The sequence below is a fragment of the Pteropus alecto genome, unplaced genomic scaffold, assembly GCF_000325575.1.
Source record: "Pteropus alecto unplaced genomic scaffold, ASM32557v1 scaffold276, whole genome shotgun sequence".
NCBI classification, from domain to species: domain Eukaryota; kingdom Metazoa; phylum Chordata; class Mammalia; order Chiroptera; family Pteropodidae; genus Pteropus; species Pteropus alecto.
The window spans coordinates 2286330-2309179 of NW_006438074.1; the positions used below are offsets into that span (position 1 = coordinate 2286330).

The following is a 22850-nucleotide window of genomic DNA, read 5'->3' on the forward strand; positions in this document are numbered from 1 at the left end:
TAGATTCTTGATGTTTTAAGGCCTATTTTGGCATTCTAAGATTGATAAACATAGTGAATAAGAGACAAGGGAAAAAGCCAATACCCAATTCCAGGGTATTAAGAATATTAGAATCCATAAAAAGGGAGGAATAAGGCGATGGTAATTTGTGCAAAATAATTTGGATGCATATCCAAATAATAATAATCAGGCAACCTCTCTTTAGAATTGGGTTGTTAGGGAAGTACGGGTGGTACAAAGACCAGCTGTTTTCTTCTGTCTACCAGAATGGGCTAGAATCACACCATGAATATGATCTCACACCACCACCCTTCCAACTCAGCCCTATGGTGTGATTGACAGATTTAAACAAATGCATACTAGAAGCTGAACAAATAAACACTGGTCCCCAAGCCAGATTCCGTTAGCTGGCTCCTAGATTCTTAATGCATCTTCCTGCTAGGGATCTGACAATTAGCAAAACAGGTTTTGAGTTAGAGATATAGCTTTTAGTTTAAATTTTACCTTAAAATTTAATTCTTTTAGATTACTTAATATTATAAAGGGACAGATTATTACTTTATTATGAATAAAACTGGCAAATGCCAGTTTAACCAAGTGACCAAAGTTAACATTGCCAATAATCAGATAAACTGGAATCATTTGCCCTCTGATATGATACACTGAGAACAGCACAACCCTAACTTTTATAGTATTCCTACCAAAAATGCATAACATGAATCTGATCCTGAGGAAACATCAGATAAACCTAAAGTAAGGAGCATTTTAGAAAACATAAGTCTATACCCTTCAAAAATTACATCTTGAAAAACAAATAAAGGTTGAGAAACCATCCAAATTAAAGGAGACTTAAAGAGACATAATGACTAAATGAAATATATACTCTTCGGTTGGATCCTCTATTGAGGGGAAAATTGCTATGAAGAAATTTGAATATGGATTGCAAATTATCAAAATATTATAGTTCCTGAATTTGAAAATTGTACTCTGGCTATATATGAAAATGAGCTCATTCTTAGGAAGTACATGCTTAAGTATTTAGAAGTAATGGAAAATGATATCTGCAACATAAGTTCAGGAAATATCATGTATTTATAAAGAGAGATGGCATAATAAAGCAAATGTGACAAAATTTTGATAACTGGTGAATATAGGAGGTCTTTGTACTATTCTTATAACTCTTTAAATTTGAAGTTTTAAATTTTTAAGTGCGTAAATGTAATTCATTTAAGTGCGTAATATGAGGTTATTAATATTAAAATGAGAAGTTATTATTTTCAATATCATCTTAGTTAATAATGTTGAGTTCTAGAAATTAAAAAATGATATTTATATCTTAGCAAACTAAGAATACAGCTCATTACAGTGATTCATTAAACAGACAGTTTTCATATATGTGTTTGAAATGTATATTTTTCAGAGTGCTTTTCTTTCATGGTAGTTTCAAAAAATGAGAATGTTTTGAGTGGACATTATTAACTACCTAACATCCAGAAAGCTAAACTTTGACTATCAGGAATCTATACTATAATATATGATGCACTCCAAATCCAAAGATCCATGGGTCCTCTACAAATTCATTCCTTCAGCATTACTGAAGACATCCCATTATCTATCAGGAACTGCACTGCTTGTGAGCCAACTCAAAGCACAACCATAATTTCCAATAAACTGCCAGTTCCCAGATGGATATCTCCAGCCCAGACTTCTCTCCCGAGCTGCAATTCCACACAGACCTACAATATACCTTCACTTTGATGTCTCACAGGCATCTTAACCTGTACCTGCCAAACTGCACTCTTGATTTTCCCCTCCAAATCTATGTACCCTCCTGTCTTTCTCTGTTTCAATAAATACTGAATCTTTCTAGTTAATTCAAGGAGAAACAGGGGAGTCACTTTGCATCTCCCACTTTCCTCACCACCCACAGCCAATCAGTTATCAAGCCCTCTTGATCCTATCTCTAAATATATCTTTATCCACCATTCTCATCTCTATCTAAGAGAGGCAAGTTAGTTTAGGTGATGATTTATGAAATCAGATTACTTGGATTGAAATCCAGGCTCCAATCTCACAGTTGTGTGACCTTGGACGGGTTAGTTTGCTTCATTGTGCCTCAGTTTCCCCATCTGTAAAACTGGGACCAATAATGGCATCTATTTCATAGGATTCTTATAGTAAGTACTCAGTAAATATTAAATATTACTGTCTCCCTTGCCATCACTAAAGTCCAAGTGACCAGCATCTCTCAAACAGACCAGCCTTTGATTGACCTCCCTAATTCCACATTTATACCTCTCTACCCAATTCATTGACCTTGAATACAGTCAAAACATTTTTCCAAAAGCTGTATGTCCCTGCATGACCTAACCTAGTGTTTCCCCAACTTTTGACAGCTGAAGAGCACACAATGGGTAGTCCGTTGACACAATGCTATGAATTTTAAGTTAAAAAAAGAAACAAAGGCTCATCTCAATATTAAATAATAAAAATATAATTTCAAAACAAAAATGATAAGTTACCTATAAGTGAGAAGCAGAATACCGTTTGCAATTTTTCACCAAGACATCCAGCTCCCTGTCAAACTAGATCAGTTTCCATCCACATATAGATGGTTTATTTTCTCATATTTTATTTCTAATAAACTGTAAAATCCTAAATCACAATTGTAGATATGAGGAATGGCAATCTACGATGGATCTTTCAGAGAGCTCATAATTGAATTAAGCAGAGGATCCAAAAATTTTAGGATGATTTTTCATTGAAGATCACTTTCAAAGCTCTCTGTCAGATGCTAAGTCAAGGAACACAAACATGAAAGCAGAAAGGTTAGCAAATTGAACCAATTCCCAATCCACTCTGACAGCATCCAATTCTGACAGCATTTCTTCAGGTTCTCCTATAGCATTTAGATATGGTTTTCAAATATACCCCAATAATATATAATCATTTTTTCTGGGACTAGTGACAAATATCATCATATGCTGGGGAAAAGAATCAAACTCATGGTAATGAAGCCTTTTTACTGTAAGTCAGTCTTTTTAACAAATTCTGTCATTTTATCCTCAACATGAAAAATCTAGATGTACTAGGTTTCAAATAATGGATCAGTCTATTTGAGATTCTGATATCACTAAAATACAACACTTGAACAAACCAGTTGAAAACATATCTCAATGACACAAAGCTGTCATTATTAGATCATCATGAAGAAATATTTTTACCTTTTCCCTCATTGCAAAACTTGTGAAAACCTCTCCTCTCCCTATCAATTATCCCTCTATCTCCTACATCAATTTTTTCCTTTTTATTAGATCATTCCCATCAGCATAAAAACTGCTGCTATTGCTACCTTTAAAAGAAAAAAAAAAATCTCCAATTTCTCTGATCCTTCACTTAAACCTCTCCATTTAAGTTTTTGTCGCCAATAATTCCACGAAAACCACTCGTCAAGATCACCAGTGACCTTCACATTGCAAAATCCCACAGTGAGCTGTCGGTCCTCCTCTTTCCTGAACGTCAGCAGCATTTGGCACTGTCCATACTACCTCCTCCAGGAGAATGAGCAGAATCTACCATCCTGGATTTAATGGCTTACCCTACTGCCTCATAAAAGAACCCTCTACTTCTCAAAATGCTCATTTTATTTTTCTAGCATAACTGTGAGAGGAGCTATGTTACCAGCATCAATCGTAGAATTATTTCTGAGGTTAAGGAAAGGTTTAAGGGATGAGTGTCCTGATGGCAATGACTCACCCCTCCCCCTGGGGAGGGAAGGTTGGTTCCCGTCCAGGCTAGTCCTAGGACAGTCTGTTAAGTGTCAGCAGTGCCCCAACTGACCCTGAGGTTTAGGCCCAGGGGGAGAGTTAGGTCAGTACTCCTACAATGAACAGCCCCCGCTGCCTCACACCACACCCACCACCACTGTAGGCCTGACTTCCATGCTGGCGCCGGAGAGGGCTTCCTCTGGAATGGGGGTTACTCATGACTAGACTGGGCATCTGGAATCGTAGTAACCACAGCACATCCCACATTCCTAAGACTAGAGTTAAAGCAGTCTTCTACACAGAGGCTAATCCAAAATGAGAGTATCTCATCCAATTGCGTTATTTCCCTGTATAACGTCAAGTTTCAAGCACCAAAGGGAAAAAAAATAGACAAGGGACGAAAGTCTGAGCTCTTTTTTTCTGAAGTCACACTAAAACTGAAAGCAGAGTTAGAATTTTATGCAAAAATGTTCTGCTTGGCATTTGTAAAAATTCATGTGAAGCTAAAGCTCAGAGGACAAGAGGAAATCAAGGAATTAAGATCTCTTAGAAAAAGCAGGAAATATCGCCCAACAAGATTTCACCATGTACTGGTAAGTTTATGTAAACTTGGTGCTTGAGGTAAACCAAATAATTAATGGCTACGAAACCACCACTCTATCATTCAAATGGCCCAAGATTCTAAAGTACAGGCATCTGGTAAAAAATACTTCAGCAACTGGTCTTCATACCACTGCTAAATTCGTACCTAAATACTTCTGGAATTCAAGTATATTCTTGACCATTCTAACTGGACAAGTAGTCACAATTCTATGGACTCATGGACCTATAAGAAAAATGCCAAATTATGTTTACTTTTTTTAAGATCTGTTACTGTGGTTCAGGTAAATCGTTTATTACTTAGAAAGATTTATCCTCTCACACACAAAGTGATCTATATAATCAGTAGGCTATTAATATTCTAACTTTCTTGCCATTTTCACTAGGATGTCTCGGACAATTTTTCCTATATTCAATTTGGAAGGCAATAAGAATGATGAAACAAGTTTATTTTTAGAAAGATAGCCAACATCCTCAACAGCCATGACCCATCTTTGCATACAATCCAATCTCACAGATGTACTAATCCTTGGGGTTAGAGGTAAAAGATCCATAACTGGCTGCATCAAGTTTCCTAAATGTCCCTTAAATTGCAGTCCACATAGCAGTCTGCATGAACTCAAATATCTGTGTCTGATGGTGCAAGGTTCAAGTTTTATATGGAGATAGCAAAATTTCACCAGATTTTTCACTTTTTTCCTAGACCAAGTATTCAGTGGGCTGGAGCAAATTTGTTAAGTGTAGGAAAATAGTCTGAGTAGCCATGCTTGGGAACTCCGTTATGTGAAGAGCATATTTACTCCATGTCACACTTACAGCCTGATCTCAGGGACAAGGGCAAAGGCAGAACTTCCTCAAAATTCTGCCGAGCATGTATCATCACACTGTGCTCAAAGTGGTCTGATTCATCTTCAGGATGGAGTTCTTAATACTGTCAATCACTCCTTCACCTGCATAAATTTGTCTGGCTGCCACTTTTACACTTGAGCCTATCTTCTAGAAGAAAAACATAAATTTTCAAATTGTAACTTCATTACCATGTAGTCTAGATGTTTCAGGGAGACTAAATGAAAATAAAGTTATATAAATCATATGCAGTCACAAGAGCCTTCGTATGCTTCAGAATGGCACTGAACATAAAACAATTCAATTTTTGCACGAATTTAACCTCACCTAAATGATCTCTGCTTATCTAAACTATATATCTCATCTATTCAGCTTGCTTAACAATATTTAGTTCTCTAATCCCTGGCACATGGTAGGATTATAATTCTGACCCTGTGGAGCCTAGCATGAGTATGTGACTTGCTTTGGCCAGTGAATGAAAACAGAAATGCCACCTCTAAAAGGAAGCTTTAAGAGCCCGTGCCACTTCATCAAATTAATTTCCTCCTCTGCCACAGTGATCATCAATGTTCCCAATGTGGCTCCTCCACCAATTTAGATCTCTGAATGAACAATATAGATGCACAATACAGATACAAAGTGACCATGAAATACACATTATTCTAAATCATTGAGCCTTGGGAATTGTTTGTTATGGCAATATAACCTAGTAGATACACCACAACGTGATTGAAACACCCATCCTTTATAGGAAAGAAATATTGGGATGCTAAGCACTGTGGTAAATGTTACTATAATCTAAAACAGAAGAAATTTAGGGCTATATTTATGATAGTCATAGATATAGATATAGATATGGATATATATATTATTGACAGCCACTTATTAAAACAGAATTCTCTCTCCCACTCCCTCCATAAAAAAAAAAAAAACCACCTCCTCAAATCAATTGAGTAATTTGAATTCTTAAAAATTAGTACTCTCGTCTGATCTCAGAAGCTAAGCAGGGTCGGGCCTGGTTACTACTTGGATGGGAGACCACCTAGGAAGACCAGGTGCTCTAGGCGTAAAAAAATTTAAAAATAAGGGATTGTAAGCTGACAAGGTCCTTGCAATCTGTGAGGTCAACCAAGGGTTGCCTCGCCTAAAAAAAAAAAAAATCAGTACTAAAAAATCTCAAAGAAACAGAGTGTTCCCCCATCAAAAAAGGACTTGACCCATTATCAAAATCATTTTCAGAGTTCCACTTCTTTTCTAAGACCAAGTACATTAATCAAACACAGAGCTTCAAAGGGACTTCATTTTGAGCGACCCAACAGACAAATAAATTAGCTGCCAATGGCTCCTTTGTAATTGAAGAGGGCCAGGCTGACCCAAGGGGATAGGACTAAATCAAAAAGGGAACCGTCCAAGTAAAAGCAGCATTTGGGGACCTAAAACAAACCAATAAAGCCGTCCCACACACTCATTTCCAAGAATGAGGGTGAGCCAAGCACATGTGTGTTTACTCACTAATAAGAAGATGCAAATAGCCCACATCTGATTGATTTCTTATGTGCTACAACCATAAAAATGTTTGTGCCTGGAATACATGTTTGAGTGTTGTGCTCAACTGTGGCAATTCATAAACCTGATCACACATTTTATACCTACAATCTACAGGAATGTTCCCCCTTTGAAACAATATAACTCTGGAAGGTTTTCTTCATCACAGAGACGATTGCTTAAGGTTTCTCATTTAAGTACGTGAAGAACTGTCCATTTTTAATTTGCAGAGCTTTTAACTGGTGACTCAGTGAGGGATGATGTCATATGTTATCCTACAACGGCTGGTGTGGTTCTCTCTGCTCACTTAAACCGTTCCCGTTTCTGTGGCAGACAGTACTCCCCAGTTTCCATCCTTTCGTCAGCCCCTTCCCAGCCAGCCACAGGCAAATAGCCTCCCCAGCAGTGGATGAAACAGGAAGTCTGACAGCTTGAGTCTGCAGTGGGACCCCTAGTGTTTTCCCACTCCATGTCCTGGCAGCGTTCCCCAGAAGTACAAACACACACACACAGAGCTCCCATTGTTGCAGCCTTCCCCAGCCCACTGATCCTAATATGGAATGCAGCAGGAAACCCATGATTTCCTGACACTCGCAAGCTGGAGGAAGCAAGGGGAAAACTCCATTAAAAAGCCCAGCTTTCCTCCATGTTAGATGTGAAGTGGAAAATGGGGAAGATTCAGCAAAATTCCATCGTGTCTTCAGCCAGGCTGGAGAGGGGGAGAGCGGAGTGAAACCTTCAGGCTGCTGAAGTTTCCAGACTGCCAGGAAGCCCCTAGAATTCGGTGAAAATGAGGGTTTCTTAACTCAAACTGATAGGGAAGAGGGACAGACCCTTTTAATAATCCTCCCAAGTGTGTGTTACCTTTCTTTACCAGTATGGTAAGCAAGAGGGTGTACGCCAGCTGCCTCGGACAAGTCAGTATGATCCCAGGTACCCAAAGTAAGGCAAAGTGATCTCAAGCCTGCCACTGGCTTCCCACCGCTTCATGGGCTTTGGGAGAAGCAGGAGAAGCAACAGCATCAGCACAGTCACAGCAGCTGGAGCCGCAAGAATGAACTGCAAGGAGGGAAATGACAGCAGCTGCAGCTGCGGTGACAGCAAGGAGAAGAAGATGTTGAAGTGTGTGGTGGTGGGGGACGGTGCTGTGGGGAAAACCTGCCTGCTGATGAGCTACGCCAATGATGCCTTCCCAGAGGAATACGTGCCCACTGTGTTTGACCATTATGCAGGTAAGAAAATGTGGAAAACTTGTTGCTGCATACAGGGTGAATGATGCGGGAGGTGACACCCCTACTTCACAGGGGCCCGGCTTATGTCTAATGTCAGTAGTGGGTGCAGGCCTGGACGTAGTTAGGTAGCTTAGCATAACTTACAACCAAGGACTTTGCTGGAATTATTAGAACAATTTGTACATCAATTTGTATTGTCACACTTTTTTTTCTCCCTTAAATCAAATGAATAATGCTGGGAGATATCCTGAAATATCCCTGTAGGCTTTGAGGGCAGAGATTTTACTGAACATTTGCCTGAGATTCATCAACTTTTTATTGTGAACATTTTAAAATGTAGAGTAATTGTATCACAGTTCTTTTTTACCAAAAAAAAAAAGTCACTAACCACAGAATGGTGAAAGGGTTCCTGCCACTTTGGCTATATTCATCTCACACCATTCATAAATGAAAATGCTAAGATGAATAAATATTAGAACCTTCATTTTTCTGTAACAATGGGTGCTGTACTACTATATTTCATTTTCCTGGGGTTGTGAGCGGGGGCGGGGGGAGTATTAAAAGGTTTTAAATATCCATTAGACATTGAAAGAAAAGAAACGTTTTAATTGATAGTTTTTAAAAGTAAAAATAAAGGTAAAAGTACTACTGAAACATTTTAAAGTATGTACCAAAAGGACAAAATTGGGGATCAAATGTTTTAAAGTATGACAGTCAAGATACTGTAGTCACAACTTAATTCTTTCAAGTTTATATCTTTTTGAATATTCTAAAGTCTGTGGTATGATAGCTCATCAGCGTGACAGCTTATCTAAATTCTTCCACTATGACTCTTAACTTTTTCTCCTCATTTCCAAATATTATTAAATTTTTTAAAAGTTCATGTAATTCTTCAGAAATTCACAATAGCCTACATTTTATAACTTTTGAACATAGTGATCAGCTTGATAAGTTATCTGAGATTTGAGATTTTTATAAGAGGAAAATTTCTCTTCCTTTATCTTGGCTTTGGGTCAGATTCAGCAAAGGGGAAATGGCCCACAGGAAACCTGTGTGAGTGTTGGCTTTGTTATGTGGCCATTTGAAATCCTCTTTCTGCAGGAAGTAGCTTCTTTTCCAGAGCTAAACAATCACCTAAGTCCCCTCCGCCTACAGTCACATGATTTATGACAATATTACACAGCCAGCAGGGAGAGAACCACCGTATCCATTTCCCAGCAGCTTTTTCTATTTGTAGAAATTAAGAGCAAATTTAAATGTGGGCTCCCTTAAGCTTTTCTGAAAATATAATGACTATGCCCGGAGAAGAAAATTTTTATGAGAACAGAATAAAGAGAACAAGTAGACTTTCACCTTCAGAAAAAAAAAGAAAAAACTAATTATAAAACTAGGTGGTCTGTGACTTAAGAAAGTTACTAGGGTACTTGACCTGTAAACGTCTTAGCAAAGGTTTTTTTATTCTATACCCTCTTTCTGCCAGGAAAGGGAAACTGGATGGTATCTATTTTCAAAAACTTTTAGATCAAAGGTGGAACCCAAAATCTACTAGTAGAGGTTTCAAATGCTTTTGAAAATTATGTATCTCATTCCCATCTGTGGGCGAAGCAATTAGAGTGTAGTATCAGGAAGAAAGAGAATAAAACCATCTTTAGAGATAAAGTCGGCCTATTAAAAGATCAAAGGCTGAACCACCACTAGATTCCACAAGCATCAAATTATTTTATATTTCAATTGTGTACATATTATTTGAGCATCAAATCATCTTAAAGATTTTGGCTACTCTATAATTTTAGCTCTCAAGAAATCACAGCCATTATACCCAAAGCAATACTTGGCACATAGGAAGCATTCCCAAACATTATTGCTTTGATTTATACTTTGTACCTTTTTAAGTATGCAATCTTTTCATGTGCTTTCAATCAGGTTTTTAAGGAAATGAAGACATGAGCCACATACATCTAGGACAGTAACGAAGTGGACATTTCCATTAGTAGAGAAATCTCCTCCATCACAAAGACTTTAGCTCCTTTTTACCACCATCTTCCCCATAAATGAGCTAAGTGAACATAAATCCTTACACGGTCACATGAGAATCTACAACCAATTATAAAAAAAATAACAAGGAAAAAAAAAACCATGAATGTTCTCTTCTCCATGTGGCAAAGTATCCTGTATCCAGTCCGTGGGTCCTACCAGCCCATTCTGAAATGACAACCTACAACCGGTTTACTGAGTCTTTAGGAAATTGTGGTTCAAGTCAAAGGGAGCCTATCTCTTGAAGAAGTTTCCTAATAAGCTGCCGACCCCAGGAAGGTAGAGATATATCAGTAGGAATGGAAGAATAGCACACCACTCAAGAGTACGAGCTCTGAAGCCAGAAAGCCCAGTTCTAATATTGTCTCTACCATTACAGTGTGGCCTTGAGCAAGTTATTTAATGATTCTGTGCCTCAATTATCACAAATGGGAAAAAAGGAAAACAGAGTTATTAGGATCACTTGTGAGAACAAAATTAATACATGTAGTTCTTAGAACAGTGCCTTACACATGATAAGTATTAGGTACAGAGTAGCTATTAAGAAGAGGGTCTCTACACTTATACACAGCTATGAAAGGGAGTTAAAATGTAATTAAAAGATAAAGACTCTAACAAGAAAAAATATAATTCTAAGAGTATCCTCCAAATGGAGTAGGGTGTGAGAGAGTGTGTGTACTGTCCTTATAGTTACCATGTGTACTTATAATTTATAAACTCTCACTGTGCAGTGAGCTCCTGAGGGAAAGGGTCGTATCTTGCCCAATCCAGTGTTCGATTCTCAGTCCTCATCTTACTTGGTCTCTTGGTGGCTTTTCTTGTGGTTTATTTCTTGGTTTTGGGAACATCACATTCTCTTGGTTTTTATTCCCCTCACTGGCAAATCTCTCTCCATCTCCTCTGCTTTTTCCATCCCTTCCCAACCACTAAATGTTGGCATACCTCAGAGCTCAGTCCCTTAGCTCTCTTCTCTACACTCATGCCCTAGGTGGCTGTATCTCGTCTCATGATGTAAAGTATTATTTATATACTGATGACTCCCAAATTTATATCTTTACCCCCAATAACCTCCTGAGACCCAACTGTCCATGTATATCCAACTGTCCATTTGGATATCTAATAGGCATCTGAACCTTAACCTGTCCAAGATAAAACTTTTTAATTCCCTCAATTTACTCGTCCCCTAGTCTTTCCTGTAGAAGTACATGACCACTATCTTCTACCCAGTTGCTCAGAAAAACAACTTTGCTATTCTCCTTAACTTCTTTCTTCCTTTAACAATATCCCACTCTCTCTCCATCCAAAAAATTATCCTTTCCTACTACCAATCAGCTCAACCTTTAAAACACATCTCAAACCTGATCATCTCTCCCCACCTCCACTGCCTTCATTAGTCCAAGCCACCATCATTTCTCATCCAAACTACTGTAATCACCTCCAGATTCCCTGCTTCCAATCTTGCCCCCTAAAGTCAGTTCTCTACACAGCTGGCAAGAACAATATCCACAGCCACAAATACTCCGATCCCTTCATACTCAGATCCCATCATTTATCATGATCTACAAGGCACTCCATGACTTGGTCCCCTTACCTCTCCAACCTCCTCTCCTAATTCTCTTCAGTATTTCTGCTCTAGCCACACCAGCCATCCTGACATTATCAAACACACCCAGCTCCTTCCTCCCTTGAAGACTTTATACTTGCTTTTCTTCCAGACTGACACTATTTCTCCAGATCCTTCTCAGCTTCCATTGACCATATTATTTAACACGTTCGCACACACAAACACACAAACGCAGAGTCACTCTTTAACTTTTATATCTTTATTTTTTATCCTGCTATATCTTTCTTTATAACATTTAACACTACTGGCATTGTACTCGCATTTCTTTGCTTACCATTTTTATCCCACACTGGAATGTAAATTCCATGAGGGCAAGGACTTTATCTAGTTCACTGTTCTACCCCCAGCTTCTAAAACAGAGCCCAACACACAATAAACCCTCGACTGTCACTGAAAAAATGAATTAGTATATTTTAACTATCTTAGTCCCTCCAGTGCTGAGATAATTCCTGATCCATTACAACTTTGATGAATCAATGAACAAATTGCTGGTCCAGCAGGTATCTCATTAGGAGTGAACATATATTTAATAAATTTATTATGTTTTTGAACCATTTTGTTCACATCTTATTTTATCTCTACTGGAATTGTAATACATCATTGAATTTTCTTGGCCAGTATCACATCTATCAAATACTGTAACTCTAAATGTATAAATTTCATTTTTAAACAAATGGGAAGTACTCAAACACCCCCATTTGTATTATATCCAAAAGCCTGCCTAAATTTTAGGTGGCACACTCAAACACTTAAGTTCTTTTATAAAGAGTATGTTCCAGAGTATCCCCAAGTTCAACTAAGGGCTAAGACTAAAAAGTGAGGGCAGTAGGATGAAGGTAAAAAGTGTCACTTATGTTTTTTACAAGTGTGCCTAAGAAATATCTCTGGGCCTTTCTTCCTACTGCCTTCTAGGATGACTGAAGGTGTCCTAATAACCTTTGGAGCCTTCGCAGCTTACCATGGAACAACCATATCTCTTCTCCCATCCTATCTTTATCCTATCTTTTGCTTTGAGTTGTATAGCAGACCCCTCATTGATAAATTATTATTAATTAATGTTTCGCATGACATATGACATAAGGATAACACTTCCAGAGTTTAGTCAGATTGTATGTTGTCAGATTATGTCAGTGGTTTGTATGTTTATATGCATTTGTGTATAAAATAAGCCCATTCAAAGTGAAACCTATGTGTGATGTACCTCATTCACCATTTCCATCATCCTCAGAATTAAAATTGATTTTTTTTTAAATTTTATTAAATTCATTGGGGTGACATTGGACAATTACATAGATTTCAAGCGTAAAATTCTATAATAAACTATCTGTTAACTGCATTGTGTTCACTACCCAAAGTTAAATCTTCCGTCACCATATTTTTGACCCCCTTTTTATCCTTTTCCACTTCCCCCCACCCCACTTTCCCTCTGGTAACCACCATACTGTTGTTTGTATCTAAGTTTTTGATTTTTGTTTGTATTATCTGTTCATTTGTTGCTTTCAGTTTTACTTCTCTCATGAATAATCATATGGCTCTTGACTTTTTTCATCTTATATCACTTAGCATGATGTTCTCAGGATCTATCCACATTGTTGCAAACAGTATTATTTTGTCTTTTCTTATGTCTGAGTAGCATTCCATCATATATATGTACCACACCTTCTTTATCTAAACATCTTTTGAAGGACACTTTGGTTGTTTCCACGTTTTGGCCACTATGAATAACGCTGCAATGAACATAAAGGTACATATATCTTTTTGAATAAATGTTTTCACATTTTTGGTGTAGATACTGAGAAGAAAGATTTCTGGGTCATATGGTAAATCTATTCTTAATTTTTTGAAGAACCTCCATACTGTTTTCCATACTGGCTATACCAATTTACATTCCTACCAGCAGTGTATGAGGGTTCCTTTTTCTCCACATCTTCTCCAACACTTATTACTTGTCCTGTTGATGCAAGCCATTCTAACAGATTTGAGATGGTATCTCATTATAGTTTTGATTTGCATTTCCCTAATAGCTAATGAAGTTAAGCATCTTTTCATATACCTATTGGCCATTTGTATGTCTTCTTGAGAGAAGTGTTCAGGTCCTCTGCCCATTTTTTAATTGAACTGTTTGTTTTTTGTTGTTGTTGTTGAGTTGTGACTTTATATATTTTGGATCTTAACCCCTTAGCGAAGGTGTTGTTTGTAAATATCTTCTCCCATTCAGTCGGTTGCCTTTTATTTTCTTGGTGGTTTCTTTTGCTGTGCAGAAGCTTTTTAGTTTGATGTAGTCTCATTCATTTATTTTTACTTTTACTTCCCTTGCTTCTGAGGTCAAATTTATAAAATCCCTCTAAGACCAAGGTCCGTAAGTTTAATACCTATGTTTTCTTTTAGGTATTTTACTGTTTCATATCTTATATTTAGTTATTTGATTCACTTTGAGTTAATTTTTGTGTATTGTAACAAATAGCAGTCTAGTTTCATTCTTTTGCATGTGGCTTTCCAATTTTCCCACCACCATTTATTAAAGAGGCTTTCTTTTCTCTATTATATGTCTTTGGCTCCTTTGTTGAAAATTATTTTTGTCAAAAAATTTGCCTGTATAAACATGGGTTTACTGCTGGACTCTCAATTCTGTTCCACTGGTCCGTGTGTCTGTTTTTCTGCCAATACCATGCTGTTTTGATTATTGTCGCTTTGTAGTATAATTTGAAGTCAGAGAGTGTGATACCTCTAGCTTTGTTCTTTTTTCTTGAGATTCCTCTGGCTATTTGGGGTCTTTTGTGGTTCCATACAAATCATACAAATAGAACAAATGGTTTTTGTTCTATTTCTTTTAAAAATTCCATTGTGATTTTGATGGGGATTATATTAAATCTATATACTACTTTGGGTAATATAGCTATTTTAACTATAGTGATTCTTCTAATCCATGAACACAGAATATCTTTCCATTGAATAAAATTGATTTTGTCTGCAGCTCTTTCTTCTGGCACTCATCCCTCCTATAGTTTGTCGAAAACCACCTGTGTTTGCAAACTCATTTTAAGCCACTATTTGCAAACCCAGGCTGCCTATGGAGGAAATTAACACAATTCATGGAAAAGGGGGCAGCAGGAAGAATCTAGTTGCTCTATCAAGTGAGTGATATGTAAAAGGAAGTTGTTTTCACAGAGAGCTGAAAGTCAATTCTAACTTTTCTACCTAATTAAATGGTGATCATCCAAGGTAGACTCAAACCATAACCTCAATGGCCAGAGTAGAGGGGGAAACTAAGTCTAAGCCACAGGGAGAAAAAAATGACATAAAGGAATAAAGAGTGAATAAAAACAAACATCCCGCCCTATAATGTGTTGTGACACAGTTCTGCCCATTTGAGAATATCTACTCGTAGTTTCTTCTTTGTTCTTTCTGAAGACATCTGTGAATCTCTGAAGAATGGATGAGATTCACTTTTTATAAGCCAAAAGGAAACCTAAAAAAACTGTTGTGGGACTATGAAATAAATCACCAGGTTTTTAATTTTAGACAAAAATATTAAAGAAGTCAGTGAAAGAGGAGACAAGAATGGGTGAGTGGAATCATTCATTCTATTCCCTCTAAATGCAACAATACTCAAAACCCCAAAGTCTCATAGTTATACAATCCCCAATATCTCTTTTTGAGGCAGTGTGACATGTGTCTGATGCATTTTCTGGACTCTCGGAGGTGACGCCGAAGGTGCAGCAACAGGAATTATATAGATAGTTCCTTCTACAGTCTACACTGTGATGCTTATGAGAACAAGCACATTCGGAGGTTCCAGGGGTAGAAATTCACTCTGAAAGCAAAAGCATTTGCAGAAATGGTAAACTGGGAGCTGCTTCTCTTAGGAGTAAGAAAAAAGAATAAAAGAGGAAAAAAGAAAATTAAGTATCTGTGACCAAAGTGACCCAAGAAGAGCCATGCTCCCAGGTGTAGAAACTGTACCTGCAGTACATAATCATCCTGAATCTCAGCTTGAACAGGCAACAAACCAAACTGTAACTGATTCAGGCTTCGGTGGACAGGCTCCCAGTGACCAAGACTTTTAGTTCCTCATGGCCTGTCTCCTTTCACTGTCCAGGATAGGAAATGCTTCATAAATTTTACTATTTAACTGCCCACTGAGGGTGGGCTTCAAGTAGATAGTATTTTATTTCTGGGGTCGCTTTTTTGAAATCTTCTTATGGAGCAAATAGCAAATATGGCTCCAAGATGACTCAGTACATTGGATGTCTATGTTTTTGGATATAGTTGGCCTATTCTAAAAAAGCAGCATAAAGATGGGCAACAAGGCCTCTCAGGAAAGAACAGGGCAAAAAACTCAACAAAACTATCTCCTTCATCAGTCCTGAGTACAAGATCGCAAGGATCTATGTTAAGGATTCAGGTTCTAAAAAGGCTGAAAATTTACATTTCCACAAACAAAAATCTACACTGCCCCTTTGGTTAGTTAGCAGAATCCAAACAGTTGATTCTTCTGGGTATAACAGTCATGATAAATCCCATCATGAATGTAACAGGGACTGACTGTGAGTCACAGGGTGGCCTGGCATCATTCCTGAATACTCTGAAGGCCACCAACATTTTAAATGTGTCCAATTTTCACAAAACAAAAAGAGCTGATTCATGTGTTTTCACTCAGCATTTTGTCTTGGTTCACAACACAGCTTTTACTCATGGTGTTCTTCATTTCCAATCTCAGTATGTGGCAGTATCAATTATGAAACTCGAATGCCACAAGAACATGTATTAACAAAAATTAACAATAGCTATATACTTCCATAGTCCTTCAAGCATATATGAAGAATTTTCATACATCAATTCATTGCCACCTCACAGTGATCCTACGAGGTGCTATTATTTTTCCAATTTTACTAATGAGGAAATCAAAGCACAAAGGTATTAACCAATTTGCCCAAGGTTAAATACCCTGTAATGGAGTAAGTAGAGGTCATGAAACAGTAAACAAACAATATAAGCAGCATATAGGTTTTTCGCCAACAACTTTAATCAAAGCCAATGTTAGGATACACTAACCTGCTATAACAAAGAGACCCAAACGTGTATATAATTAACACCATGGCAGGTGTTCCTTGCTAATATTATGGTCCTGAGCAGGTATTCAAGTCAGTGCGGCTGCTTTCCTCTACGTGGTAATTTAGGAGACCTGGGCTCTGTCCATCTTGTGACCCTGCTACCCCTAGGATCTCACAGTTATTTGCATCCTACCTGCCTAATGAGAAAGATCACAGAGAAACCTGAATAGAAAGTTTTATGGGCCAGGATTAGAAGTGTCGCATCATTTCCAGTCACATTCCACAGGAGATAACTTAGTCACAATGCCACATCTCACCCAAAGAGAGGCTGGGAAATAAAGCCCACTTACATGAGAAGAATGGATTTTAATGGAAACTAGCCACCCCTACCTGCATCAGTCTCTCCAGCCATCAAATATCCCTGCATTATTTTTCCCACATATAAAACAAATTCACCCTTTTCCTTAAAGGGACCATCCAGAGTCCCATTCTATCTCTGAACCAGGTCAAAGTTGAGCATCTGCAAGTGATGCACGGTCCTTTCCATTTCATGGAGATGTGGCTTCTTATGGTCCAATAGAAGATTAATTATATTATCTGCCCTACATATACAAGTACCCCTTAGACAATGGTAGAATAGGGATAGGATAACCAAAATATTCAAACCTCCCTTCAGAAATGGGAAGAATGGGAGACACACAGCAATAACAGACTCCTGATGGCAAACACTGGGAAGACGCCCTGCCCTGGCAGTGGGGGAAGTTTCTTGAATTGATCTTTACACTATTCTCTAGAGGAGATTCATCTATCCACTATTCTTGACTTTCCTTGGCTAGACTCTCCGGCAGGTTTTTGTTTCTCATCCATTATCCTCCAGAATACACATGTGAATTGGGCTGAGAGTATGCCTTTCTTGGGGGCTATACAATTTTCAGGGTCTGCTACTTGCCTGTGCAATTTAGGGGAGCTCAAGTGTTTTTACAGTCATAAACATATTAGTCCAAGCTTGGAATTTCATTGGAAATAACAACTCTCCAAAACTTAACAGGCATCTGCTAAGTTCCATGTGTCAGCAACCACATCCAAGACTGAAGTATGTGTTTCCCAGACATATTTCTTAAACATGCTTTTTCTGCTTCCTCTAGCCAATGCTTTTTGCTCTCAGATTAACAATAGCTACCTGGAGGCCACGTGAAGCAGTAGGCTTAGATGGGAGGGCAATATGCTGAATCTTATCTTTGAACAGAGCTGATTCTACTGTTTAAACAAAGAAATGAACGTTTGTTGCTCAAATTTTTTTTTAATTGTATCTCCTATTTTTGGAATACAAAATAATCAATTGCCAACTCTATAAGGTTATTAATATCTGTGTTCTATCAATCTCTGCTTAAAAAACAACCAATTCATCTCTTTTCTTTCTTGTAACATCTTGCTAAACACAGTAACAATTAACATATATCAACATTATGCCATTTCCCAATCTTCTGAGTACTATAGACTCTGTAGGAACTAGGTTTACCTTCCAGGTTTCACAGACAATAGTTTTGCAAATATTTTTCCATAGTATGACATAGATCTTCATCTTTCCAGTCTGTTCTGTTTTTTTACCACCTACCACTTAACAGCCAAACCAACACTTTTTTATGTTTTTGTAATGGCAGCACATGAGATAGGACAGGATGCTGTAACAAACAGGTTCGAATATAAAATGATTTAAACTATTAGAATTCTATTTCTTGCTCCTGTAACAGACCTGAGCAAGTATTCATGTTGGTAACATGGGTCTGTTCCATGTGGTCACTCAAGGATCTATTTTTTTCCATCTTGTTTCCTTGCTATTGCCTAGGGCTTTGTAGTGCTCTGTATCTAGACAGTGAAAGATGAAAGAATATGGAGAAGTAAAGGCAAAGAGTGGTGGCGCAAGCCAAGTCTGTAAGTGCACACATCACTTCTGTTTACATTTCACTGCACAGAAGTTAGGCTCTCAGCCACATATGATTGTAAGAGAGCTTAGCTATATGCCTCCCCCCCCAAAAAAAAGAGTGAACAGATTTTAGTGGATTTTAATAGTAATCTTTACCACAATCACTAAATTGAAATTTCCTACATTAAACACGATAGACCCACATAAACAATATAAACTGCCCTAAGCACCATATTTAGTTAGGTGTTTATTCAACTATAAATGACATACCTGTATTTCTTAAGTTTGCCTGGTCATCAGAAAAACCTGCTTGTTAAAAATGGTCTGTGCCAAGGCCGCTACACCAGAACCGCTAAGAGGAAGAGCTGTAAATATACATTTCAACAAGCATGCTAGGCGTTTCATTTTAATGGAACCTATGAAACTTCCATTTTGTAGTTCAAAACCATTTGGATATCAAAAGTTCATATACAACTTTTTGTAATCTGGCAAGTTCAGAAAATACTTTCTTATGCTATAAAGGTGCTGAAAATCAGGTTAAGAGGAACAATTCTATAATCAACCATCAATCAGTAAAAAGCAATTTTAAAATAGATACACATACTTAATTTCTTGACTTGGAAGTTTCTAACAGGAGAAACTATGTAAAACCAGAAGAGGCCTTCAGAGCTGCTCAAAAACTGCTAGCAAATCCCTAAATGAGGAACCAGCAAATTCCTAAATGAGGATCTGTACCCATAGCTGGGACATAGAGAGATCCTGGAAGAAAGAGAATACACAAGACTGAGCATCAGAAAGTGTTAGGAGAAGGCTGGTGTGAGGTGGGAAGAGAAGCCTCGAAAACTCAAAACAGAGGTAAGTGGGAACAGTAAAACATAGCAGAAAGGAGGCTGACTAGGCAATCGTGGGTACACCAAGTACCAGCTGCTGGGAGAAAAGACTCAGATGTGACTGGTAAAGCTTCATAAGTATGAATTGCTGTTGGCTGAGCCTGCTGTCTGTATACAATAATCAGCATGGCTGTAAGACCTTCAGAGGGGTTAATGAGGAAAATTAGGGAACACCTACTCTCATGGGAAGAAGCAAAGGAGTCTTAAAAAACAGGAAAGAGCATGGAATCCTTGGGGTGGTTTTGGTGTGTCTTGGACGCTATTATTATTCTTCCATATCCATCCAGCCCTCCGATTATGAAATGAACATAAACATCTGTTTCCCTTCTGCAAATCTTTCTGTTCTTCTTCAAATTTTGACCTAACATTTGGAGAAAAGGAGAAAGAAAATGGAAAGTTGCCTAAAATTCAATTTTTCAGAGTCCAAAAAGTTTCTACTTGGGCTAGAATCTGGTTCCTGAAAGAGACAGCATGTAAATTCTGGGAGAGGCAGAAATTTTGTAACTGAGACTCAGGCACCCTTATCTGGACAACCAATTGACAAGCACTCTTGCTAGTGAGGACCAAGCCTTCCTTTGGAGCTTCTCCAGCTCCACCTTATAAATCAGGACTGAGAATGCGATTCTACTTGCCAACAAAAGAGAAACAATGTTCTGTGTGGCCTACACAGAATGCACGATAATAAATAAAACTGCTTCCTGATGCTTTTGCAGTGGTATTTAGTTTATTAATAAAAATAGTAATTAGCTAAGTATTTAATATGTGTCAAGTCCAGTGTTACCTTTGCTATCTTCCTTTAGCTTCACATCATCTCCAAGTAATAAGTATCATCATTTCACAGACAAGAAAAGTGAAACTCAGAAAAGTAACTTGTCCAGTATCATAATCATATGGCTAAGAAGTGTCAGAATTGATATTCAATTCTGTCTGGCTCAAATGTTACCTCCTTAGTTAGGCAACGCCGCCCTGATTAAATTGGACTCCCTTTCAAATCTACTTATTTCCTCTATAGTTATTATCTTATTTGCCCATTGCTTATCTTCCCCTAGAATATACATTTCATGAAGGCAAGGTTCTTTCTGTCTCATTTACCTTTATGTCCCTAACACCTGGGAGTGAGCCTGCAACACAAGAGACACCCAGAAATGTCTACTAAATAAATGACTGAATAAATGAATAAATAAATGACATCCAAGCATCTCACAGTCGTAACCACTACACTACACGGAAGTTAACATCCTGTATGTATGAAGAGTCAGGGTAATTTTCTTCGCTGAGGTTTGACCCTTCCACATCCTACAAGGACATATCCTAAGCATCATGAACATACACTCATAAATATTGTATTGGCTTTGTTTAAAACTTATAAAACCATTTTATTTTCCTAGGACAAAAAATTCCAAAAGGTTTTGCTTTCAGTCAAATTTCAAACTTGTGAGTTATGAATGACTTAACTACACAAAAATTTGTTTTTCCAATTATATTAAAGATTTCTGTTTAAAATCTGTTTTTCAGATGCCATATACTAGAGGCAAAAAGAAAAATTAAATTTCTTAAAGTAGGTACAGTGTAAATTTTTTTCAAATGAGATTAATTAGGAGAAAAAAACAATAAGTCAATAATCTCCTTAGTGTATGCAAATATAAACCTCTTAAGAATCATGAATGAGTTCTATGGCCATGCCATCCTGAACAATCCTGATGTTTGATCTCGGGAGCTAAGCAGGGTCAGGCCAGTTAGTACTTGGATGGGAGACCACCTAGGAAGACCAAGTGCTGTAGGAATAAATAATAATAAACAATAAAAAATAAAAAAAATAAAAGAATCATGAATGATATTTATGAAATGCAACCATTCATTTGCTAGAAAGTATACTAATTTTCAGCTGGTATGCTTGCAAAAAATTCAATGAACATGTTGATATATATTAATAATGGGGCACTTTATACTTGTCAAAGAGTTGTTAGGAGAAAAAGAGCTATGCTCTCTCCCCTTAAGACTTCCCTCTGCTCATATTGGATAAGCTTGCACTATGCACCCTAAATGTTTCTTTCCTCAACTAAAATGAATTCCATATGGCACTGACACCTGCAATAGTTCAAGATGGTAAAAGCCTTAAGAATTTTCGATAATAAATAGGTTTTTAACCAAACTTTTCAAAAAAGACAGAGAATGAATGTTAAATCTTGTCAATATTAGGCACAAACTTTACTGTAGAGGTTTTACTCTATTCATTTCATTCATTTACCCTCCTAATAACTCTCCCTTTTAGACAAACTGAATCTCAGGCTACAAATCAAAGCCACTTCCTCTCACTCAAGTTCAGCAAAGACAGAGAAATTCTCATTATCATCCTCAGAAGAATGGGTCTTAATGTATTTGAAGATGAAGGAAATTTTCACCCTTGTCATCTTCAGATAACACACCCAGATTTTTCCCACCTCCTTTATTTGACCTATTCTTTCCCCGTTTTTAATGGGCAGCTTCTCAAGAATTCACTTCAAGTCAATCATGAACAATTTGTATTTCAAAGCCATAGCCAGCACACAGTGCTTTTTGTAACTTCTTTGGTAGGAATGGGTGTCTTGTCAACATGTTTAGGTGCAGTTCTAACAGGATGTGGAATTCTAGACCAAATAATCTTTTAGATCACTTCTGTCTTATGTGTTTCTCCCCCTGTAATTAGGGAAATAATATGTCCTTAGGTTAACACGTTTTAGTATTATAGGAAACACTTTGGTCCCTGTGGTTATCACAGATCACTGTGTTTTACAGTACTGAATACTGTCACTGTAATGGATATGCTAGTCTTACTAGGATTTGGTATGTAGTAGATTACAAATTACCCTAGGTGACGCTTATGCTTCATTCACCTCCTACCAGTTAACATGTTAAAAGCTTTTTAAGAGTAGTACACATCAGCCAAACATTCCATTTAGCAAACTCACCAATTACTATAGACTGAATTCCAGTTTCACAAAAGACATTCTGTTCCAGGCTAATCTAGAACTCAGTAGATTTTTCTAGACACAGGAAGAAATCTTAGGCACCAGGCTATAAACAAACCTTGAAGTACCTATAAGAAATCATAAGCGCTTTTAAACCCTACTACATTATCAACTAACCTTAAGTATAATAATTTACGCAGTAAATCACTTCACATTGTGTCTATTTAAATGTATGGTCCTATTTAAATGTGCTGTCCAAAATTTCAACTAATGGCCAAGTGTTAGAGGTCACGGGGGGTGGGGAAGAAATAAAAGGGGTTGGTAATAGAGATTAATAGATGTAGAGCTTTCAAAGATCCACACAATATTTAGAGAAAAAACATACT

At 37.5% G+C, this 22850-nt stretch overlaps 2 protein-coding genes across 2 annotated transcripts in view; one reads left to right on the forward strand and one right to left on the reverse strand.

Annotated features, from left to right (window-relative positions):
* The window catches only part of KCNH5 (potassium voltage-gated channel subfamily H member 5), a 346402-nt gene extending 341977 nt beyond the window's left edge, over positions 1-4425 (reverse strand). The window contains exon 1 of the mRNA XM_025049120.1: positions 3920-4425. The gene's annotated coding sequence lies outside the window, so the exon portion shown is untranslated. The remainder of the gene's footprint in view (positions 1-3919) is intronic.
* A 2643-nt stretch (positions 4426-7068) lies between these two features.
* RHOJ (ras homolog family member J) overlaps positions 7069-22850 on the forward strand; it is a 79486-nt gene continuing 63704 nt past the window's right edge. Inside the window, exon 1 of the mRNA XM_006915173.3 lies at positions 7069-7990. Coding sequence (XP_006915235.2) covers positions 7747-7990 — 244 coding nt within the window. The 5' untranslated portion in view covers positions 7069-7746. The remainder of the gene's footprint in view (positions 7991-22850) is intronic.